Source organism: Haematobia irritans, chromosome 2 (assembly GCF_050003625.1).
Source record: "Haematobia irritans isolate KBUSLIRL chromosome 2, ASM5000362v1, whole genome shotgun sequence".
NCBI classification, from domain to species: domain Eukaryota; kingdom Metazoa; phylum Arthropoda; class Insecta; order Diptera; family Muscidae; genus Haematobia; species Haematobia irritans.
In genome coordinates, this window is record NC_134398.1 from 223,407,162 (window position 1) to 223,431,731 (window position 24,570).

Genomic DNA, 24,570 nt, shown 5'->3' on the forward strand with positions numbered 1-24,570 from the left:
ATTATTATTATTATTATTATTATTATTATTATTATTATTATTATTATTATTATTATTATTATTATTATTATTATTATTATTATTATTATTATTATTATTATTATTATTATTATTATTATTATTATTATTATTATTATTATTATTATTATTATTATTATTATTATTATTATTATTATTATTATTATTATTATTATTATTATTATTATTATTATTATTATTATTATTATTATTATTATTATTATTATTATTATTATTATTATTATTATATTATTATTATTATTATTATTATTATTATTATTATTATTATTATTATTATTATTATTATTATTATTATTATTATTATTATTATTATTATTATTATTATTATTATTATTATTATTATTATTATTATTATTATTATTATTATTATTATTATTATTATTATTATTATTATTATTATTATTATTATTATTATTATTATTATTATTATTATTATTATTATTATTATTATTATTATTATTATTATTATTATTATTATTATTATTATTATTATTATTATTATTATTATTATTATTATTATTATTATTATTATTATTATTATTATTTATTATTATTATTATTATTATTATTATTATTATTATTATTATTATTATTATTATTATTATTATTATTATTATTATTATTATTATTATTATTATTATTATTATTATTATTATTATTATTATTATTATTATTATTATTATTATTATTATTATTATTATTATTATTATTATTATTATTATTATTATTATTATTATTATTATTATTATTATTATTATTATTATTATTATTATTATTATTATTATTATTATTATTATTATTATTATTATTATTATTATTATTATTATTATATTATTATTATTATTATTATTATTATTATTATTATTATTATTATTATTATTATTATTATTATTATTATTATTATTATTATTATTATTATTATTATTATTATTATTATTCTTATTAGTATTAGTATTATTATTATTATTATTATTATTATTATTATTATTATTATTATTATTATTATTATTATTATTATTATTATTATTATTATTATTATTATTATTATTATTATTATTATTATTATTATTATTATTATTATTATTATTATTATTATTATTATTATTATTATTATTATTATTATTATTATTATTATTATTATTATTATTATTATTATTATTATTATTATTATTATTATTATTATTATTATTATTATTATTATTATTATTATTATTATTATTATTATTATTATTATTATTATTATTATTATTATTATTATTATTATTATTATTATTATTATTATTATTATTATTATTATTATTATTATTATTATTATTATTATTATTATTATTATTATTATTATTATTATTATTATTATTATTATTATTATTATTATTATTATTATTATTATTATTATTATTATTATTATTATTATTATTATTATTATTATTATTATTATTATTATTATTATTATTATTATTATTATTATTATTATTATTATTATTATTATTATTATTATTATTATTATTATTATTATTATTATTATTATTATTATTATTATTATTATTATTATTATTATTATTATTATTATTATTATTATTATTGTTATTATTATTATTATTATTATTATTATTATTATTATTATTATTATTATTATTATTATTATTATTATTATTATTATTATTATTATTATTATTATTATTATTATTATTATTATTATTATTATTATTATTATTATTATTATTATTATTATTATTATTATTATTATTATTATTATTATTATTATTATTATTATTATTATTATTATTATTATTATTATTATTATTATTATTATTATTATTATTATTATTATTATTGAATTCTTCATTCACAGCTTTTGCTGGAATTCACGTACCGGGTCTGTGACCAAAGGTTACGCTCTGTTGGGATGTAATCCAGGTTTTACATCCATTCGCCTAATGTCTCCCTCATGATATTTGTCGCCTTTATTAGGACAGACTTTTGTATTTCCGTTAGTAGATTTTCATGTAGGTTCAGTTTGCGCATTGATATGGTTGTTTCGCGTGGTATTGTACCTAGAGAGCTTACTATGATTGGTATTACTTCTATTTTCCTTAATTCTTGTGAGGTTCTCATATATTCCGATAGTTGTCGATATTTTGATTTCTTTGTGACTATTGTTTCCTGTATATTTGTATCATATGGTACTGCAAAATCTATTATATTTGCTGTCTTATTGTTTTTATCGATGATGATCATATCTGGTCTATTAGGCATGGTTGTGTCTGTTGTATTATTTATGAGTATTGATCTGTCCCAGTATATAACGTATCGTTGGTTTTCTATAATCGGTTTTGGTTGGTACTTGTAGTAGTGTGTTGTCTCTTCGTTCATATTTAACTGTTTTAGGATATTTATGTGGATAATTTTCCCCATATTATCGTGCCTTTGTTTGTAGTGTGTCGATGCAAGTGTTGGGCAGCTATTTAGGATGTGGGGTATGGTTTCCGAGTTGCTTCCGCATCTGCGACATGTGTCATCGGTGATTGTGCTATCATGCATAATATATTTTCTATAGGATTTAGTTGGTATGACTCCGTCCTGTATAGCGATGATAAAGCCTTCTGTTTCCGAAAACATATTGCTATAGAGCAGCCAGTTGTTGGTCTTCTCAATGTCTATATGTTCTTGATGTATGAGGTTAGGGTATTTCCCATGCAGTGGTTTCGATTTCCATTTCTCCATTAAACTATTGGTCCTAATTACCTCGGTGGTTGGCGCGTTTTTAAGGTTCAGTGGCGTCAGGTTGTCGTCTGAGTTTACGACGGCCCTGTATAGCGGTGATGTATTAGCAGTTCTGTTGAAATATTGTCTGAGGTTTTCTATTTGTTTATCGTGTAATGATTGTATATTAAGAAGGCCCCTTCCTCCTTGTTTCCTAGGGATGTTTATCCTTTCAACTGAGGATTTTGGGTGGTGGTGTCTGGTTTTAGAGAGGGTGGTTCTTATTTTTCTGTCTAGATTGATTAGATCAGTATTAGACCAGTTTAAGATGCCAAATGTGTATGTTAGTAGTGGGATCGCATATGTATTAATGGCTTTTATTACATTGCGGCCGTTTAGGCTACTTTTCCCGATTTTGTGGACGCGGCTTATGAAGTTGTTTTCCGTCTTTCTCTTTTCGGCTGTGTGATCTATCGTGGTATGTTGTTTTATGCCTAGGTATTTATAGTATTCCCCGCTCTCAAGAGGTGTAATGTGACTTCCATCTGCAGTAACGAAGTCATGTGATTGGGTGTATTTACCCTTACTCATATTTTGGGTTCTACATTTGTCGATGCCGAATTGCATTTTTATGTCATTTGAGAATATTTCTACGATTTTTAGCATATTTTTAAGATTTTGTTTCGTACTGGCATATAGTTTAAGGTCGTCCATATAGAAACAGTGAGAGATCTTGTGTTGGTCTCTTGAATTTAGTTTATAGCCGTATTGACTTTTTACGAGTAGTAGTGAGAGAGGATTTAGTCCTAGGCAGAACAGGAGTGGACTTAGGGAATCTCCCTGATATATCCCACGTGTAATACTTATGGGCTTTGAAGTAGTATTTACATTACCTTGTCTTATGTGTAGTGTTGTCTGCCAGTGCTCCATCATACATCTTATGCAATCTATTAGTTTATTATCTATTTTGTATATACGGAGTATTTCTATTAACCATGAGTGTGGGATGGAGTCAAAGGCTTTCTGGTAGTCTATGAAGGCTGTGTAGAGATTTTTCCTATTTCTTATGGCTTGGTTGGTTATGACGCTGTCTATGATCAGTTGGTCTTTACATCCTTTTGTGTTCTGCCTGCAGCCTTTTTGTTCTTCTGCGATTATGTTGTTGTTTTCGCAGTATTCGCTGATTTTTGCGGCGATGCAGGAGGTAAAGATTTTATATATTGTGTTAAGGCACGTTATGGGTCTGTACTGTGATGCTGTTGTTGGTTGTTCTACTTTTGGTTTGAGGTAAGTTATACCAGCACACATTTCTTGTGTGATTTGTTGTGGGTTGGTTATCATATTATTGAAGATGTTTAACATGTGGCTATGTAGTGTGGTAAGATATTTGTAGTAATAATTATGTATTTTGTCCACGCCAGGTTGTTTCCAGTTATGTAGTTTTCGTATGGCGTTTTCGAAGGTAGTAATTGTGATTGGTGTTGTTTGCATTTCGGGGTTTTGTGAGGCGTGATCCCGAACTGTGTTGATCCATGTGGAGCTGTGGTCGTGGTGAACCCCATTACTCCATATTGCTCTCCAGAATTTTTCTATATCATCCATGTTAGTATGGGGTGTTTGATTTGTTGTTGTTGTTATGGGCTTTGCTATTGAATTGTAGAATTGCTTTTCGTTGGTTTGGAAGAGTATGTTTTGTGTTTTTCTGTCGTGACTTTTTGTGTATCGTCGAAGTCTTTGGGTATATTTAGTAAGTTTCTGTTTGATTGTGTCTCGTATCTGTTCCAATGTTACATTTGGTGGGTCATATTGTGTGTGAATTCTGTGCTTGTGTCTCACTGCGTTAATTTTGTTTTTACTTCTTTTACCGGTTGTATTATTTATATGGCTCGTTATTAATCCGAGGTCTTTTCTTAGTTGATCTATTTTTTGTTGTAGTCGGACCTGCCATTTTGGCTTTCTCGGTTGTTCGGGAAGCGAATTTGTCACTGTTCTACTGGATCGGTTAAGTCTTGTAATTTCCGTTCTCGTGTTATTAGTATCCTGCGTCATGTTTTTTCTTTTATGTCGGTCCGTTGCTTGTGTTATAGTATATGCGCTGCAGTACATTATGGTGATTAGTTGATTGTAATTGATGTTACGTGTTGTTTCGGTTGGTAATATCATGGTGTTAACTAAATGTGTTATATATTTCATTTTCTTGCACGGTTTTCGTTTGCCTATGAATGGCCTATTTTCTGGGCTGATTTCGGAGTAGTTAATCTTTGCTTCGTTGAACAGTGACTGTATTATTGGTATTATTTCTTCCTGTTCCTGGTTGGGATTTATTATGGTACTATTGGGGTGTGTGCTCATTATGTTGGTTTGTTGTGTGTCCCGTTCTGGTTGATCTGGTGTTTCGCTGGTGGGTTGTTGTTCCTGTTGGGTATGTGTGGGTTGATCGTTAGGTTGTTCGGGGATTATACTTTGTTGAATTTCTTGTAGTATAGTTGGTGGAATTAGATTATTCCTTATAATAGCGGATCTCCTATCAGCTAGGTTTTGTTGAGTTAGGTGGTTTAACTCAGGATATTCCATGAGGAAGATGTTGTGCATTTGCTGCCTATAGCCAGTCAGGCTTTCATTGCGCGTAGACATGTAGTATGCCTTCATTACGGACACATTCATTTCGTGTGTCCATTTGATTCTGCGCCGCGGCAGCCCCGCGTTTGTGGTCCTCTGTTGTTGCTCAGAGAAAGCACTTCTCGCAGGTGGACTTCTGGTTGTATTTGTCCTTTGTTCGGCTTGGGGTTGTTGTTGATTATCTCGATTGTTCATATTGATTTCTTGTAGCTCCATGATAGTGTTAGGGTTTTTGGGTATTCTTTCTCATCTGCCTACCCGAAAGACGTTTTACTACAGCCGCCCCTAACATGGGGATCAGACGCTGACCTGAAGACCGCTCGGTACGAGTCAGACGTCTTCAGGATTTTGACTGGGGTCCGCGGGGTTGTTAGGCCCGTCATTCCTCTTGCCCTCTTAGTGGAATGCCCCTGCGGGGTTATTATTATTATTATTATTATTATTATTATTATTATTATTATTATTATTATTATTATTATTATTATTATTATTATTATTATTATTATTATTATTATTATTATTATTATTATTATTATTATTATTATTATTATTATTATTATTATTATTATTATTATTATTATTATTATTATTATTATTATTATTATTATTATTATTATTATTATTATTATTATTATTATTATTATTATTATTATTATTATTATTATTATTATTATTATTATTATTATTATTATTATTATTATTACTTTTTTTTAGTGATTTTCTATCCCTTTTTTGCAAAATTTTATTGTCCAAAACTTAAATTTTCACTTAAAACGACCGAATTCTGTACTTTCTAAGACTTGTCCAAAAGCACTGCATCGGAAGCGGAAAGAACTTGATGGGGGATTCCAGGAAGAAATGTTTGTGGAATAACTTCCAATTTGTTTTTTATTGGGTTGCTTTGGGTGCCTGGTCACATGAATAAACCAGAGAACAGCAAAAGGGATGAGTTAGCAAGGCTACCCACCAAAAAAGCGTCGCCAAAAAAGTAGTGAAAAAGTTCTTTTTGGATCCGGAAGTGGTGCAAAATTGGCGCAGACTGTCATCCATAATCGAATTAATTGGTTTGCGGTAACTCTTGCTGATGGCAAGGTATCTTAAAACTTCTTAACACCGTCTTCTCAATTGTAAGTTAGTTCATACGGGGTATATATTAAAAAAAGGCCGATAAAATACGTATATAATTCAGTTTGACAAAATTTTATATAGCAATAAAATTTTGAAAAATTTCTCTATAGAAATAAAATTTTGACAAAATTTTCTATAGAAATAAAATCTTGACAAATTTTTGTATAGTAATAAAATTTCGACAAAATTTTCTATAGAAATACAATTTTAACAAAATTTTCTATAGAAATAAAATTTTGGTAGATTATTTTTGGGGATCGGCTATATATAACTATAGACCGATACGGACCAATTTTTGCATGGTTGTTAGCGGTCATATACTAGCGCAATGTATCAAATTTCACCACGTACCAAATTTCAACCGGATCGGATGAATTTTGCTCCTCCAAGAGCTCCCGAGGTCAAATCTGGGAATCGGTTTTAATGGGTGTTATATGTAATTAAGACCGGTATGGACCAATTTTTGCATAGTTGTTAGAGACCTTATACTAACACCACGTACCAAATTTCAACCTGATAGGGTGAGTTTTGCTCCTCCAAGGGATTCCGGAGGTAAAATCTGGGGATCGGTTTATATGGGGGCTATATATAATTATTTACCGATATGGACCAATTCCTGCATGGTTGTTAGAGATCATATACTGACACCATGTACCATATTTCAAGCGAATCGGATGAATTTTGCTTATCCATGAGGCTCCGGAGGTCAAATCTGGGGATCGGTTTATATGAGGGCTATATATAATTATGGACCGATGTGGATCAATTTTGGCATTGTTGTTAGAGACCATATACTAACACCATGTATCAAATTTCAGCTGGATGAAATTTGCTTCTCTTAGAGGTTCCGCAAGCCAAATCTGGGGATCGGTTTATATGGGGGCTATACATAATTATGCACCGATATGGACCAATTTTTGCATGGTTTTTAGAGACCATATACTAACACCATGTACCAAATTTCAACCGGTTCGGATGAAATATGCTTCTCTTGGAGGCTCCGCAAACCAAATCTGAGGGTCCGTTTATATGGGGGCTATACGTAAAAGTGGCCCATTTGCAACCGACCTACATCACTAACAACTACTTGTGCCAAGTTTCAAGTCGATAGCTTGTTTCGTTCGGAAGTTAGCGTGATTTCAACAGACGGACGGACGGACATGATTAGATCGACTCAGAATTTCACCACGACCCAGAATATATATACTTTAGGATGTCTTAGAGCAATATTTCGATGTGTTACAAAAGGAATGACAAAATCCTATGGTTGAGGGTATAAAAATAATCAAAATTTCCATTAAATTTTTAAGTGCTACTTATGAGGGAAACACTTTCTTTCTCTTCGAAATTGCCTTTCTATCAGTCTACATACATTACTAACAAACTAAAATTTGCTAGCACTTAACTAAAGTCATTAGATCTATCGTTTTGATGTGATGGCAAAAAATATTCTCTACTTATAACTCAATTAATTAAAAGAGGAAAAAACAAAAACTACACACTTTAACATAAAACTAAATTACCCGATAAGTGCTCACTTTTCTCCACTTAATTTGTGCCGCACACTTTTCACTTTTCTTTCTTGTGTTTCTTTCATTACAGGGTCCAGTTTCATTTAGTGGGCCAGACCGTATTGGCACCACAGCCTTCTATCAGATACAAAATGGCCAACTAGAACCAATTGCCTTATACTATCCGGCCGAGAATGCATTGGATTTTCAGTGCCCACATTGCAAACGGGTGAAATGGCATGGTGGTCAGGTGCCAATAGCGAAACGTGTCTTTAAAGTTCGAGTGGCGACAATAGCTCCAATGGCCTTTTACACCATAGCCACATTGTCGTCCGTGGGTATTGCAATGGCTTTGGCGTTTCTAGCATTTAACTTGCATTTTAGGAAATTAAAGTAAGTATGAAAGGGATGCGAAAAGAGGTCAATAAAAATTAAATTGATTTGCAGTTGAGGCAAAGTGAAGAGTACCCCCCCTCCCCCAATAATGCAGCTACAAATTGAAGTGTTAAAAGTGTCTTTGCGGAGGGATGGTAGCAATGGATGAAAACTTTAAAGAGAAATGTTTAACCTTTTTGTAACGAAAGAAAAAACAAATACAAAATTAGTAAATGAAAAGGGCTACAGCAGCACCAGAGTCTTTTTTCTAAAGGATGTCGCTTTTTGTCTTTAGGAAAAAAATATTTTTTTTTTCTTATTCCTTCCCTACAGCTGACTGCTTCCATAAATCCAAAGGAAACCGCCTACATCCGTCCAAGTTTTGTTTGAAGATTTATTTAATTGGTTTCCTTCTCTTTTCGGGCTTCTTTCACTAGTGATGCACACTGGTTTTTAAGAACTAAAATTACCTTTGTGTCCACTCAAAGCTCTAAATTTTATTAAATCCTTTCGATTGTGAATAGCAAACATTGTGATTGCTGCTGAAGCCTACCATATATAATCATGTTCCATTGAGAATTTTGTTTTAAAAGGGGACACCATTTTTGAGTTGGGCGACTTGGGGATCTAATGAGAATTTCAAGAAATTTGGAGATTTTGTTGTAGATATTTTTGATAGCTATTCAGTATATAGGGTCACGGCCTAAAGGAAAAAAAATTGATGCAGTCACCCCCCAGTTTTGTAGCATATTCAGACAATTTTAGAACACCAAAACTTTTTTTCCGTGAAATTTTGCAGACTTGAAGGGCGATGGAAAAGATTATTTTTTGCCAAATTTGGTGACGATCCGTTTGTAAAAAAGCGCAACGTTACTCCATTTGTCGAAATCGGGCGATACATATATATGGAAGCTATATCTAAATTTGATTCGATTTCTTCCAAATTCAATAACGTTTGTCATTGTGCCCAAATTTCAAATTCAAATTTCATCAATATCGGTTAATAATTGCGACCGGAATACTGTGAACAATAAATACATGGACAGACGGACGGACGGACGGACACCAAGCGCTAGATCGACTCAGGAGATGATTCTGAGTCGATCGGTATATATTTTATGGGGTCTAAAATTAATATTTCTGGTAGGCACATTTTTTGGCAGATCAAACTTATTATACCCTGACCACTATGTGGTTTAGGGTATAAAAACCCACTTATTTTTGGTCGATCTATCTCTCTAAAACTGGGGTACATCAAGCTCGAAATAATATACCCTGCGCCACTTATATGCTTGCAACACCAAGATGGAGACAAAATAGACACATGGTAATATTGCTCAAGGTCGATCTCTGAACCTATGTAGCCATGTCCTCTGTCCATCCGTCTGTCTGTGAACACATTTTTGCGATCAATGTCTAGAAGTCACTATGATGCAATGGTTAGCATACCAGCCCAGCATACAAGCAATCATGGGTTCAAACTTAATTTCACCAAAAAGTTTTTCGGCGTTGGAATAATAATGCTGTTGAGATTTCTGTGTGTTTTAAAGCTTTGCTAAGTGATTTTACCGCAGTGTGGAACGCCGTTAGGACTTGCCTATACAAAAAGGAAGTCCCTTGAGAGATAAAAATAGAATCCGCCAGCATTCAGTGATAAAAAAGAGAAGTTCACCACTGTGTTACCAGAATGGACTGATATAACAGGCTGCCACTATACTCAACCTAACCAGCGTTGCCAATTTAGCTTTTTTCCCGCTAGATTTGGCTTTTTTTGAAGACGTTTAGCGGGAAAAAAATGCAGTTAGCTTTTAGCTTTTTTTCTGGCTTTTTTTCATGACCCTTTTAGCTATTTTTGGCTTTTTTATTTTCGACATGTTCCTATTGAAATATGAAATAATTCGAAGCTCAATTGAAGCATTAATAATTATTCCAGCCATTATCCGGGCATTTTTGGAGCAAATACACCTTGTTGTAAAGTTTTTTCCTCGTATTCGTAAAAGTTATCGTAAACTTTAAATCTACTATTACCATACAAATTCCTTATATAAACTGTCAGTAAATGATTAGGAATATTAGCATTTGACTCGTTTATCCTTTTTATGTTATTATAATATTCTAAATTTATTATGATATTACTAAACTAAAATAGTAGATGTGAATTGCTTTGTACACTAAAAAAACATTGTCGTGAGGCCAAAGATTTCATGTCCTTAAAATACGTCCGCGAATTTTGGTTATAATAGCATTTGTGAATTTCATGTCCTTAAAATACGAACGCGAATTTTGGTTATAATAGCATTTGTGAATTTCTCTTATATAAACTTTTTTCCTTGTCCAAAAGCCGTTAAAGTCGTTTTGTCCTTATAGTTAATTGATTTAACTTAAAAGTGGGTATCTTTACATGAAAGAAGGCTAGGGTCAATTCTACAAAATTCTTAAAATTAATGAAATAGTCTTTAAATTTGTGGAGTTTTTGTATCTTGACCACAAACCAAAATAGGGCTCAAAAATAGAAGAGGGTTTTCAACATTTTATTTTAAAAACGTATACATAGAATAATTTCTACTTAGAGTCTGAATTTGGAAATTTAAGTTTTCGTTAGCACGTTTTTAAAGCACTGTGGTAGTTCATGAATAAAAAGCTGAAAAAACGAATAAGTTCAAATTTGACTCGGAATCAATACCAAAATCATTAGTGTTCAAAATCTTTGGAACCGAACATAGAAATAATATAATAATAATAAATAAAATAATAATAATAATAAAGTTTTGAATGTGGTATTATTTTTTTAACATAAAAATATGCAATAAAAAAATTCGTAGTGATAGGATCAAAAAATCTGCTATTTATTAAAGGACTGGATTTACATTTACGAAAATTGGACAACAATAGGTTTGTAGGGAAATTTTTGAATAAAAGTTATTCAGTATAAACTTGCAAGATAGTTAAAATGGGTTTTATTCTCTTGGGAAATATTAGGAGAAGTGTACTCGTTCACGAATTTATCATTAATTCAGTTAAAATGAAATATGTTGATATTTTCGAATGCAGTTCTATGTGACATTGTGCAATATATCACACATTTGACTTGTTGATGATTAACCAGCTGATAATTGCAAGTTTACTGGGAAAAATGTTTTTACTAGGAAATATAAACGAAGGACTTCCAGTAAAAATTTGTGATAGTAATCCAAATGTATCGAGTACGCAAACAGAGCTAATAAAGGGTGATTTGTTAAGAGCTTGATAACTTTTTTTTAAAAAAAAACGCATAAAATTTGCAAAATCTCATCGGTTCTTTATTTGAAACGTTAGATTGGTCCATGACATTTACTTTTTGAAGATAATTTCATTTAAATGTTGACCGCGGCTGCGTCTTAGGTGGTCCATTCGGAAAGTCCAATTTTGGGCAACTTTTTCGAGCATTTCGGCCGGAATAGCCCGAATTTCTTCGGAAATGTTGTCTTCCAAAGCTGGAATAGTTGCTGGCTTATTTCTGTAGACTTTAGACTTGACGTAGCCCCACAAAAAATAGTCTAAAGGCGTCAAATCGCATGATCTTGGTGGCCAACTTACCGGTCCATTTCTTGAGATGAATTGTTCTCCGAAGTTTTCCCTCAAAATGGCCATAGAATCGCGAGCTGTGTGGCATGTAGCGCCATCTTGTTGAAACCACATGTCAACCAAGTTCAGTTCTTCCATTTTTGGCAACAAAAAGTTTGTTAGCATCGAACGATAGCGATCGCCATTCACCGTAACGTTGCGTCCAACAGCATCTTTGAAAAAATACGGTCCAATGATTCCACCAGCGTACAAACCACACCAAACAGTGCATTTTTCGGGATGCATGGGCAGTTCTTGAACGGCTTCTGGTTGCTCTTCACTCCAAATGCGGCAATTTTGCTTATTTACGTAGCCATTCAACCAGAAATGAGCCTCATCGCTGAACAAAATTTGTCGATAAAAAAGCGGATTTTCTGCCAACTTTTCTAGGGCCCATTCACTGAAAATTCGACGTTGTGGCAGATCGTTCGTCTATTCATGATGAAATGTCAAAGCATACTGAGCATCTTTCTCTTTGACACCATGTCTGAAATCCCACGTGATCTGTCAAATACTAATGCATGAAAATCCTAACCTCAAAAGAATCACCCTTTATGACTTAGATTTTCTTACGGTCTCACAGAAATGGAAATAAAATGAATACAATTAAAATAATATGCATTTTAAGTGAAATAAAGCCTTTAAATTTGTTAAATTTCAATCAAAAACGTGACTTTTTTTCTAGCTATTTTTTAAAATTTTTTAGCTTTTTTTGGCTAGTTTTTTGGACAAATCTAGCGGTTTTTGGTGAAACAATTCTGGCAACGCTGAACCTAACCTATCCTGAATTTGGTTGTCACACATATCAGTTACCCTTTATATACTTATTTAGCCTCACGTTAATACCAGAAAGGCTAAACTTATCTATTATTAATGGTCTATTTCTTCAATATAGGGTACCAAATATCGGTTAACAGATCTCTTGGAAAGGGAGCTATATCTAAAAATGAATCGATTTAAATCAAATTTGGCACACTTGACTATAGTTCTAAGTGTTCTCTTTGTGTAAACTTTCAACCAAATTAGGGTAAAACTCTTGCTTCTGGGGACATATATGTGCATATCGGGCGAATGATAACAGGTTGGCTGATAAGTCCCCGGTCTGAAACATAGATGGCGTCGCTAGTATTAAATGCATATTATTAATATTAAGATATTTATGAGAGCTATATCTCAATCTGAACCCATTTCAATCAAATTTTGCACACTTGACTATACGACCAAGTGTTATATTTGTGCGAAAGATATATATGGGAGCTATATTTAAATCTAAACCGATTTCTTCCAAAATCAATAGGTTTCTATTTTGACCCAAGTTTGAGTTTTGGGTACACCCAGAGAAGGAATATGATCACCTCAAACATGTTTTAAGAGCAAAATTTTATTTTTTGGTGGTGAGCATGTAATATGGTTTTCGCAACCATGTTATTTTCTCTGAAATCATGTATCTGATTTCGGCAAGCAGGTTATATTTGCCGAGAGAATAAAATTTTAGTGACAAACACGTTACATGGTCACCATACAAAAATAACATTTTGCTCTTGAAACATGTTTGAGGTGATCATATTCCTTCTCTGCGTGTACTTGATACCAGGAAACAAATTTGAATTTATTCGTTTTTGCCGCTTTTATCTTCATACGCTATGAAAGTCCATTAAAAGCGAATTAACGATAAATTTTCTAATTCAGACTCGCCTTTAAAATAAAGTTTTGAAAGGCATGTCCTATTTTTGAACATTTTGTACTTTATAGTTAAGACGCAAAAAGACAACAAATTTAAATACAATTTCATTAATTTGGAAGAATTTTTCAAAAATTCAATTCTAAATATTCTTTCATGTAAAGATGCCAATTTTTAAGTCGTAATCATTTAACTATAAGGACAAAACGACATCATTAAGAAGTTTGTCGACTTTTGGACAAGGAAAAAAACTTTATATCAGAGAAATGCGTCTTCTAAGCAAAATTTGCATTCGTATTTTAAGGGCATGAAATCTTTGGCCTTAGGACACATACAAAACAAAAACCACGGTTGAAGGTGTGTCTCTTATTTCACTTTGAAATGGCGTTAGTCCATTTTGGACTCTGTACATAGAACAAACCCTTAATCTCAGAGCAAAAATCTATATATTGGAGAATGTCGTAAATCTCGCCTTTCCTAACAAACAATCCCAAATAGGAGGTTCATTTTCGTTTGAAATATAATATAAAAACATAAAAAAATTAGTTGTTTTATTTTTCCACATAATTTTTTGGGGTCCACTTCATTTAGGGTTTGAGGCTAATATTCATGGGACCCATATTCATAGCGCCGAGTTTTGACCATTATGTACGAGCTTTTTCAGAATCAGTTGCAAATGTAAAGGTACACAGAAAAATAATTCAACGAAAATTTTTCCAATTAAAGTCTTAATTGAGTTTTACAAAATATTTAATTGAAAATTTATTTGATTCAACAAATTTTTTAATTGAAACAAAAATCAATCACAAAAATTAATAGTATCAATTAATTTTTTAATTGGATCAAATAAATTTTCAATTGATACTTTCATTTTTGTGACTGAAGACATTAATTGGATCAATTAATTTCGTGATTGAATCAGAAAAAAATGTTTGCGTGTAAGCTCCTCATGATATCTCCATTCTCCCCATAATCCATAATGATTTACACTTTTTCCTCTTCAAACCACTGTACAGCATCATTTATATGACCGCCTTGCATTACAAGTTTTACCTTTGCCCTTCTAATATTCTATAATGTTTTTGCTTTCGTTTACTTTTTCTTCTCTCCCCCCTTCAAAATAGAGCCATTAAATTGTCAAGTCCTAAGTTGAGTAACATCACTGCTGTGGGTTGTATCTTCGTTTATACTGCCGTAATTTTATTGGGTTTGGATTACTCAACATTGCCATCGCCAGAGGACACATTTGCCACGGTTTGTACGGTAAGTTTTGCATTTTTTTTGTTTCTTAAACATCACTCGATGTTCTGGTTCTTGTTGTCTTTTTGCTTTAGTATTTTCCCCTTTTTTATAAAAAAAAATCCATTTTAAATGTTTGTAAGTCAACAGCAGCAATCCTTAATAGGAATTGTAAATATTTTTTATACCCTCCATCATAGGATGGGGGTATATTAACTTTGTCATTCCGTTTGTAACACATCGAAATATTGCTCTAAGACCCCATAAAGTATATATATTCTGGGTCGTGGTGAAATTCTGAGTCGATCTAAGCATGTCCGTCCGTCCGTCCGTCCGTCCGTCTGTTGAAATCACGCTAACTTCCGAACGAAACAAGCTATCGACTTGAAACTTGGCATAAGTCGTTGCTATCGATGTAGGTCGGATGGTATTGAAAATGGGCCATATCGGTCCACTTTTACGTATAGCCCCCATATAAAGGGACCCTCAGATTTGGCTTGTGGAGCCTCTAACAGAAGCATATTTCATCCGATCGGGCTGAAATTTGGTATATGGTGTTGGTATATGGTCTCTAATAACCATGCAAAAATTGGTTCACATCGGTCCATAATTATATATAGCCCCCATATAAACCGATCCCCAGATTTGGCTTGTGGAGCCTCTAAGAGAAGCATATTTCATCCGATCCAGCTGAAATTTGGTACATGGTGTTGGTATATGGTCTCTAACAACCATGCGAAAATTGGTCCACATCGGTCCATAATTATATATAGCCCCCATATAAACCGATCCCCAGATTTGGCTTGTGGAGCCTCTAAGAGAAGCATATTTCATCCGATCCGGCTGAAATTTGGTATATGGTGTTGGTATATGGTCTCTAACAACCATGCAAAAATTGGTCCACATCGGTCCATAATTATATATAGCCCCCATATAAACCGATCCCCAGATTTGGCTTGTGGAGCCTCTAAGAGAAGCATATTTCATCCGATCCGGCTGAAATTTGGTATATGGTGTTGGTATATGGTCTCTAAGAACCATGCAAAAATTGGTCCACATCGGTCCATAATTATATATAGCCCCCATATAAACCGATCCCCAGATTTGGCTTGTGGAGCCTCTAAGAGAAGCATATTTCATCCGATCCGGCTGAAATTTGGTACATGGTATTGGTAGATGGTCTCTAACAATCATGCAAAAATTGGTTCACATCGGTCTATAATTATATATAGCCCCCATATAAACCGATCCCCAGATTTGGCTTGCGGAGCCTCAAAGAGAAGCAAATTTCATCCGATCCGGCTGAAATTTGGTACATGATGTTGGTATATGGTCTCTAACAACCATGCAAAAATTGGTCCACATCGGTCCATACTTATATACAGATCCCATATAAACCGATCTCCAGATTTGGCTTGCGAAGCCTCAAAGAGAAGCAAATTGCATCCGATCCGGTTGTAATTTTGAACATGGTGTTAGTATATGATCTTTAACAACCGTGCCAGAATTGGTCCATATCGGTCCATAATTATATATAGCCCCCATATAAAACGTTCTCCAGATTTGACCTCCGGAGCCTCTTGGAGGAGCAAAATTCATCCGATCCGGTTCAAATTAGGAACGTGGTGTTAGTATATGGTCGCTAACAACCATACAACAATTGGTCCAATCACACAAAAATTGGTCCATATCGGTTCATAATCATGGTTGCCACTAGAGCCAAAAATAATCTACCAAAATTTTATTATATAGACAACTAGCGTAACCCGGCCCGCTTCGCTGCGCCTTCAGAAGCATATTTGGAGGAATATTTTGCGTTAACTTAGTCAACTATATCCTTCGTGCTGAAAACAAATTCGAAAAGATTTGAATTCTTTTAAACAAATTTCGTTTATAGGTACAAATACGGTGGGAGAGGGTGTACCTTCTTCTATATTTCTACACCCTCAAAAAAAATCGCTTCTTTAACATATGTTCCAAACATATTTTGCAGGAAGCACATATATTATTGCATACTGCCGAAACATTAATATGTTTGTTTTATGTGAACATATTATATGTTTGGAAGCATTTTGAACCAAAAATATTATATGCTTGGAAGAATTTTTCCCAAACACGATTGTGCTCATTCCCTAACATACTCGTAATTTTCACTTCCACGAAATTTTTTAGTTATTGGATCCTTTCTCTGTAATACAAATAATGTTGAAGAAATTATTCACTTTTATAAATTTTTTAAATTTTACCTTTCGCCTGCACGGAGAATCGAACTGAGGACCATACAGTTTGTAAGCCAACACACTATCCACTGGGCTACGTAGCTGTTATAGTCACCAGAGGATAATTATCGTTTTAAGTTACATTTATATAGCATAGTTTGCAGCGCCCACGAGCCCATGCAAACATAACATTATTTAACAGAAACATACATTTGTTTGCCACGTGGAGCAGTGGTTAGCATGTCTGCCTTGCATGCAAAGGGTCGTGGGTTCAATCCCCGCTCCGACCGAACATTTTTTTTTTGTTTTTTTTTTTTTTTTTTAATTTACACATTTATATTTATACTATATTAATTTTTTTTAAATGAAACTTCGAAATGTGTGTTGTTAAAGATTTATAGTCAGTAACAGTGCTTGATATAAACGAAATTGACTGATTTTTGGATAAAATATTATTTTTTTATTGCAAAAATAATAATCTTGTAATAAAAAACTGTTTTTGTACAAAACTTTAAAATTTGGAAGGAATTCAAAAACTAACAAAAGAAGAACGTGGAGTCGAGTATAAACATACATACATAATTTTATAATATAAACATAAATTTATTTAGGAGTGAACAGTTTTTTACTAGCATTTAACACCATCGCTCTAAAATTCCTTTTATTTTTCTTTAATAATTCATTTTAAAGAAAATAAACTTTTTAAATTATTTTAGCTGTAAAACTCGAACTAAATGCCCGCTTTTATATTTGATGGTGTCCGTCAACTCCTCGTGGACTACTTTTTAATAAAGAGGAACTAAAGTTTGTTTTTTTACATTTTACTGTGTAATTTTTCACTATTTCCTCCTTATTTCATTTTACTGTCCCAACTCTAAAAAGAGTATAGTGCCCTTTCGTTATTTTTATGAAGACCCCTGATTTCTTTTAACGAAGCAAGAAAAAAATTGTGCCCATAATGCCAAAATGATAAACAAAACACATGTCCACACATACATAAAATGCTGCTCTCAAGGCGAAAACATAAGCTGTTTGTTTTTCAAATGTCTATTCTCTTGGTTCAGAATGTATATTCTCTTTATTCAAATTAAATAATATTTAGACTTAAACATATCAAATTTTTGGCCTTATCATAAAACAGTTTTCCGAAACAACATACAAGCGGTTTCACAGAAATTGTTCTCTTTTGACTCTTTTGCTGTGTTATATTGATATCTTTCGTCAACTCTCCCGGTTTCCATCTCTATTTCTCTCTATACTCTCTCTGTCGCTTTGAATAAAATATCACAACATATGTATGTTTAGTCGAAATTTGTAAATTTATGTATGTTTGTATTCACACATATGATATTTATGAAACATTGATGCCCCAAACATAATATATTCTAACATATTAACATAGATGTCCCAAACATTTAGTGTTAGTTTAGGAACATTACATGTTCGCACTTAAATATATTGTGGTTTAAAATCGTGCCCGAAACACATTTTGTTTATATCGGAACATATGAAAAACATATTTTTCTAACAGTGTAGTGAATTTTAAGTGTGGTTTGTCAAGGAAAGGTATCCTTCTCCTCAAAATATCTGAAAATTAAGCACTATATTATAATAACATACAAAGAATTACTGTTTCATATCCAATAAATCGGAAAAAGCAAAAATAGTAAAAAATTTTACCACATTAACATTTGCTAAAATATTGGAAAATGATGCACCCTCTACGTTGGCTGCCAATTTCATGTAAATTTAAGTTCTTTACTAAAAAGAAGTCTGGCAGAAGCCTGTGCAAAAATCATAAAATTATGTACCGAGTTCTCATTTACGGACAACCCTCTACTTTCAATTCAAGAAAAAAAACGGACAAAAGGGAACCCTCTCCCCACCTTCGCTCCACTCCGACCTGATATCGGACTATCACGTACCCTATATTAATTTCGCAACTACTCAATGGTCCATATAAATTCTATCGAAGTAAATCGACAAAGTTTATTTCAATTTTCCCCTTCCCCAACCAGGTATCGAAAAATCATATACTAATTTAAAAATCATGTATAAATTTAATCACATCCTCCCACGTTCCCTGTAAATTTCAAGTAGATCGGCGATGTTTAAATTTTGCTCTATTGTTTTAAAGGGACGTCACTTTCCCCGATACAATATCGGCAAACACCGTAGTGAATAGCACCCCTAACAATCCCTGAAAATTCTTGAAACTTTCCTTCAAGTGTGGGGCAAGGAAGGTTGCCTTTTCGTTCATAAACTTCCCCCACTGCCTATGTAAGTTTCAAGAAAACTTAAGAATTGTTGTTTTTTCCCAGTTTTGGAGGAGGACCTCCTCCCCGACTAAATATCGAAAAGTGATGTAGCGTATCTTTTGTAAACGTCCCAGAAAATGTCAAGCAAATTATAAGCCTAAAAGGGCGGCCTCTCTTCCGTCCAAATATCACAAAATCAGGTATCAACTATTAGTATCGTAACCTCTCCCCAGTCCTCTGTAAATTTCAAGTAACTCGGTCAAAGTTTAATTGTTTCTCTGTATGTACTTAAGAGAAGCGGATGTCTCCCTATGCCCTTTTATTTTTATTAAAAAATCGAGAACCTGATATAAATTTCATTTTTTCCGTAAAATTTCAGTCGGGGGAGTTTAGTTTTGTTTGTACTTTCAAACAAAAAAATTCGGGCAAAGGGGTGGTCCCCCTCCCCGACCAAATATCGAAAAATAATGTAGCGGATTTTTGTCTAGATGCCAACCCTAACATTCAATGAAAATTTGAATCAAATCGCATAATTTTGTTCCAAGTTTCAAAAAGTAGGGCAAGGGGGAGGTCCCCCTCCTCATCCACATATGAAATCATCGGGTACCCCATATTAATTCCATAACCTCACCACATGTTCTCTGTAAATCTAAGATAATTTAGAGAATTTTAGTTTTTTCACTGTACTTAAAAAAAAAGTCGAACATAGGGGAGGCCCCCCTCCGCCACCAAATATCGAAATAAAAAGTAGCGGATCTTTGTCTAGATGCTAACCCCAATCTTCAATGAAAATTTCAAGCAAATCGGTCAACTTTGGTCCAATTTTAAAAAAGTCCGACGAAGGGGAGGTCCCCCTCCGCGACCAGGTGTCAAAAAATGAGGTACCCTATTTTCACCACATGAACGCCCCCTACGATCTTTGAAAGTTTCAAGTAAATCGGTTCAGCCGTTTCGGAGCCAACTCGGTACATACAAACAAACAAACAAACAAACAAACAAACAAATAAACAAACATAAATTGAATTTTATATATATAGATTTTGTCAAAATTTTATTTCTTTTTGTTTGTTATTGTTGGCTTCTCTTCAATCGTTATTGTTGTTTCTTTTTTTGATCTCAGCTTAAAGCCATGCATTGACTAAACTACAAGTGTAGCTTAACCAACAGAGGAAAAGTATGCTTGTCAAATTTATTTGGGCAAAGCCCTATAGACTGCAAGATGGTTGGATGTACAGCTGTTTCGGAATTACCACATTCCTCATCAGCATCCTCTACTTGCAGCAAAACTATCAACCAATTATCAGAATAAATTCGGCAATAAATTTGACAAGCATACTTTTCCTCTGTTGGTTAAGCTACACTTGTAGTTTAGTCAATGCATGGCTTTAAGCTGAGATCAAAAAAAGAAACAACAATAACGATTGAAGAGAAGCCAACAATAACAAACAAAACGAATGAAGATAGAGGAAGCACGCTCAAAAACAAACCCAGCCAAATACATACAAATCGATGATTTGAGTTTGGCAAAGGAAAAGAGATATGCTGGCAAATTTGTTTAGGCAGTAGCCGACTATCAAACCCTTTTTCGGGAGGTTCAAGTGTAGTTCACGTTGGGTTGAGTGAATTACCCGAATTTATTCTGATAATTGGTTGATAGTTTTGCTGCAAGTAGAGGATGCTGATGAGGAATGTGGTAATTCCGAAACAGCTGTACATCCAACCATCTTGCAGTCTATAGGGCTTTGCCCAAATAAATTTGACAAGCATACTTTTCCTCTGTTGGTTAAGCTACACTTGTAGTTTAGTCAATGCATGGCTTTAAGCTGAGATCAAAAAAAGAAACAACAAATTTTATTTCTATAGAAAATTTTGTCAAAATTTTATTTCTAGAGAAAATTTTGTTAAAATTTTATTCGGTTCATAATAAAATTTTCATCATTGTCAAAATTTTATTTCTATAGAAAATTTTGTTCAAATTTTATTCGGTTCATAATCATGGTTGCCACTCGAACCAAAAATAATCTACAAAGTTTTTATTTCTATAGAATATTTTGTCAAAAGTCTATTTCTATAGAAAATTTTGTTAAAATCTTATTTCTGTAGAAATTTTTGTCAAAATTTTCTTTCTATAGAAAATTTTGTCAAAATTTTTATTTCTATAGAAAATTTTATTTCTATAGAAAATTTTGTTAAAATTTTATTTCTGTAGAAAATTTTGTCATAATTTTATGTCTACTTTGTCAAACTGAATTATATACGTATTGGATCGATCTTTTTTGATTTAATATATACCACGTATGGACTTACATACAATTTAGAAGATGGTATTAGGAGGTTTTAAGATACCTTACACGCGTTACCGCAACTTAAGTAATTCGATTGTGGATGGCAGTGCTTAGAAGAAGTTTCGACGCAATCCATGATGGAGGGTACATAAGCTTCGGCCTGGCCGAACTTACGGCCGTATATACTTGTTTTTTTTTTACTTTCTTGTTTCATATTTTGTTGTTGGTATTTTATTGACATTTAAACATTGATGTTTTGTTGTAGTTAAAGTTGTATTTGTTTTCGTTTTTTTGTATCCTTGTTAATCCTTTTTTTTTTGTTTTTGTTTTACTTACTGTTTTGAGCAAGTTAACTGAAAGATCAAAATTCAATTTTTTTCGGAAGGCCATTTGAAATGCATTGAATCTGAAGCTTAAATTGATTTGTTCTCCTGAAATAAAATTCTAAATATAACTATGCAAAAACTTTAACAAATACTATTTGAAGATTGATAAAGTTTACAAAGTATTAAGATTATTTAAATGTAGAGAGAGAGACTATGAAAAAAGGTTGATGGTAGCAAGACGAGGAAAGTTTTGTCAAAGAGAAAAATTTTGAAAGAATTTAAGAAATATTTTTTTAAACAAATTTGCTGCTGATGGGATTTGAACTTGTGTTCTTTAATTTTTATTCACAATAATAGAGAACATCTCCAAAAGTAGTTAGAATGTTAAAAATTGGTGTCATAATCTCTCAGCATAAAAATATTTGTCAAAAAAGCAATGCAAATGTTTCTTTTGCATGCGGAAGCGATGAAAATTGTATCAAAAGAACGGTTGCACTCATATCAAAAAAATAATCCACAAAAATTTGAAGACAATTTTACCAAATTTAAAACAAAAACTGATTTGTTAAAGTTTATGATACCATTTTGGTGGTTAAAAAGAAACAATGTTTTTCTTCGAAAAAAAAAAATCTTTTTTTACTTAATTTTAGAAATTTATTTCACTATATTCAATTTTATATATTATAATGTATAGACCATTTAGGGACTTTTTGGATGTATAAATATCCCTTGAATTGTAAAAGTCAAATTCTAAATGTTCTATAGCTTGCACCAACAAGGAAGAATTACTTCTTCTACAAAAATGGAGAACTTTGTCAACATTTTATTGCTATAGAAAATTTTTGCAAAATTTTATTTCCATAGAAAATTTGTCAGAATTGTATTTCTATAGAAAATGTTGCCAAAATTTTATTTCAATAGAAAATTTTCTCCAAATTTTATTTCTATAGAAAATTTTATCAAAATTCTATTTTTATAGAAAATGTTGTCAACATTTTATTTCTAAAATTTTATTTCTATAGAAAATGTTTGCAAAATTTCATTTCAACAGAAAATGTTTGCAAAATTTTATATTTATAAAAATTTTTGCAAAATCGTATTTTCATAGAAAATTTTGTCATAATTTTATTTCTATGGAAAATTTTGTCAAATATTTATTTCTATAGAAAATTTTGTCGCTATAAAAAACTTTTGCAAAATGTATTTGCTATAGAAATTTTTTGCAAAATTTTATTGCTAAAGAAAATTTTTGCAAAATTTTATTTCTAATGAAAATTTTTGCAAAATTTTGTTTCTATAATGTAAATTTCTGCAAAATTTTATTTCTATAGAAAATTTTCCAATTAATAAATTATTGAAAAAAAACGAGCTCGAGGTCTGTGTTTTTAATTTACTTTTATTCAATATTTCGTCTTTTCATTGAAAGACTTCATCGGGAAAAATTTTCTGAGTGTACCAAAAGAAACTGAAAAGTCGAATAATTAAATAAAAATAAATTAAAAACACAGATTTTGAGCTCATTTTTATCAATAATTTATTAATTGAAACAAGTATATACGGCCTTAATTTCGGCCAGGCCGAAGCTTATGTACCCTCCATCATGGATTGCATAGAAACTTCTTCTAAACACTGCCATCCAGAATCGAATTACTGAAGTTGCGGTAACGCTTGCCGATGGCAAGGTATCTTAAAACCTCCTACCACCATCTTCTAAATTGTATGTAAGTCCATACGTGGTATATATTAAATCAAAAAAGATCGATCCAATACGTATATAATTCAGTTTGACAAAGTAAACATAAAATTTTAACAAAATTTTCTACAGAAATAAAATTTTAACAAAATTTTCTACAGAAATAAAATTTTAACAAAATTTTCTATAGAAATAAAATTTTAACAAAATTTTCTATAGAAATAAAAATTTTGACAAAATTTTCTATAGAAAGAAAATTTTGACAAAAAATTTTTACAAAAATAAAATTTTAACAAAATTTTCTATAGAAATAAACTTTTGACAAAATTTTCTATAGAAATAAAATCTTGGTAGGTTATTTTTGGCTCGAGTGGCAACCAAGATTATGAACCGAATAAAATTTGAACAAAATTTTCTATAGAAATAAAATTTTGACAAAATTTTCTATAGAAATAAAATTTTGACAATGATGAAAATTTTATTATGAAACGAATAAAATTTTAACAAAATTTTCTCTAGAAATAAAATTTTGACAAAATTTTCTATAGAAATAAAATTTCGGTAGATTATTTTTGGCTCTAGTGGCAACCATGATTATGAACCGATATGGACCAATTTTTGTGTGATTGGACCAATTTTGGTATGGTTGTTAGCGACCATATACTAACACCACGTTCCTAATTTGAACCGGATCGGATGAATTTTGCTCTTCCAAGAAGCTCCGGAGGTCAAATCTGGAGAACGTTTTATATGGGGGCTATATATAATTATGGACCGATATGGACCAATTCTGGCACGGTTGTTAAAGATCATATACCAACATCATGTACCACATTTCAGCCGGATCGGATGAAATTTGCTTCTCTTTGAGGCTCCGCAAGCCAAATCTGG

At 31.4% G+C, this 24,570-nt stretch overlaps 1 protein-coding gene across 1 annotated transcript in view; it reads left to right on the forward strand.

Annotated features, from left to right (window-relative positions):
• The window catches only part of GABA-B-R3 (gamma-aminobutyric acid type B receptor subunit 3), a 109,408-nt gene that overhangs the window by 42,540 nt on the left and 42,298 nt on the right, over window positions 1-24,570 (forward strand). The window contains exons 5-6 of the mRNA XM_075295077.1: window positions 8,092-8,393; window positions 14,784-14,922. Of these exons, the coding sequence (XP_075151192.1) occupies window positions 8,092-8,393; window positions 14,784-14,922 (441 nt within the window). The remainder of the gene's footprint in view (window positions 1-8,091; window positions 8,394-14,783; window positions 14,923-24,570) is intronic.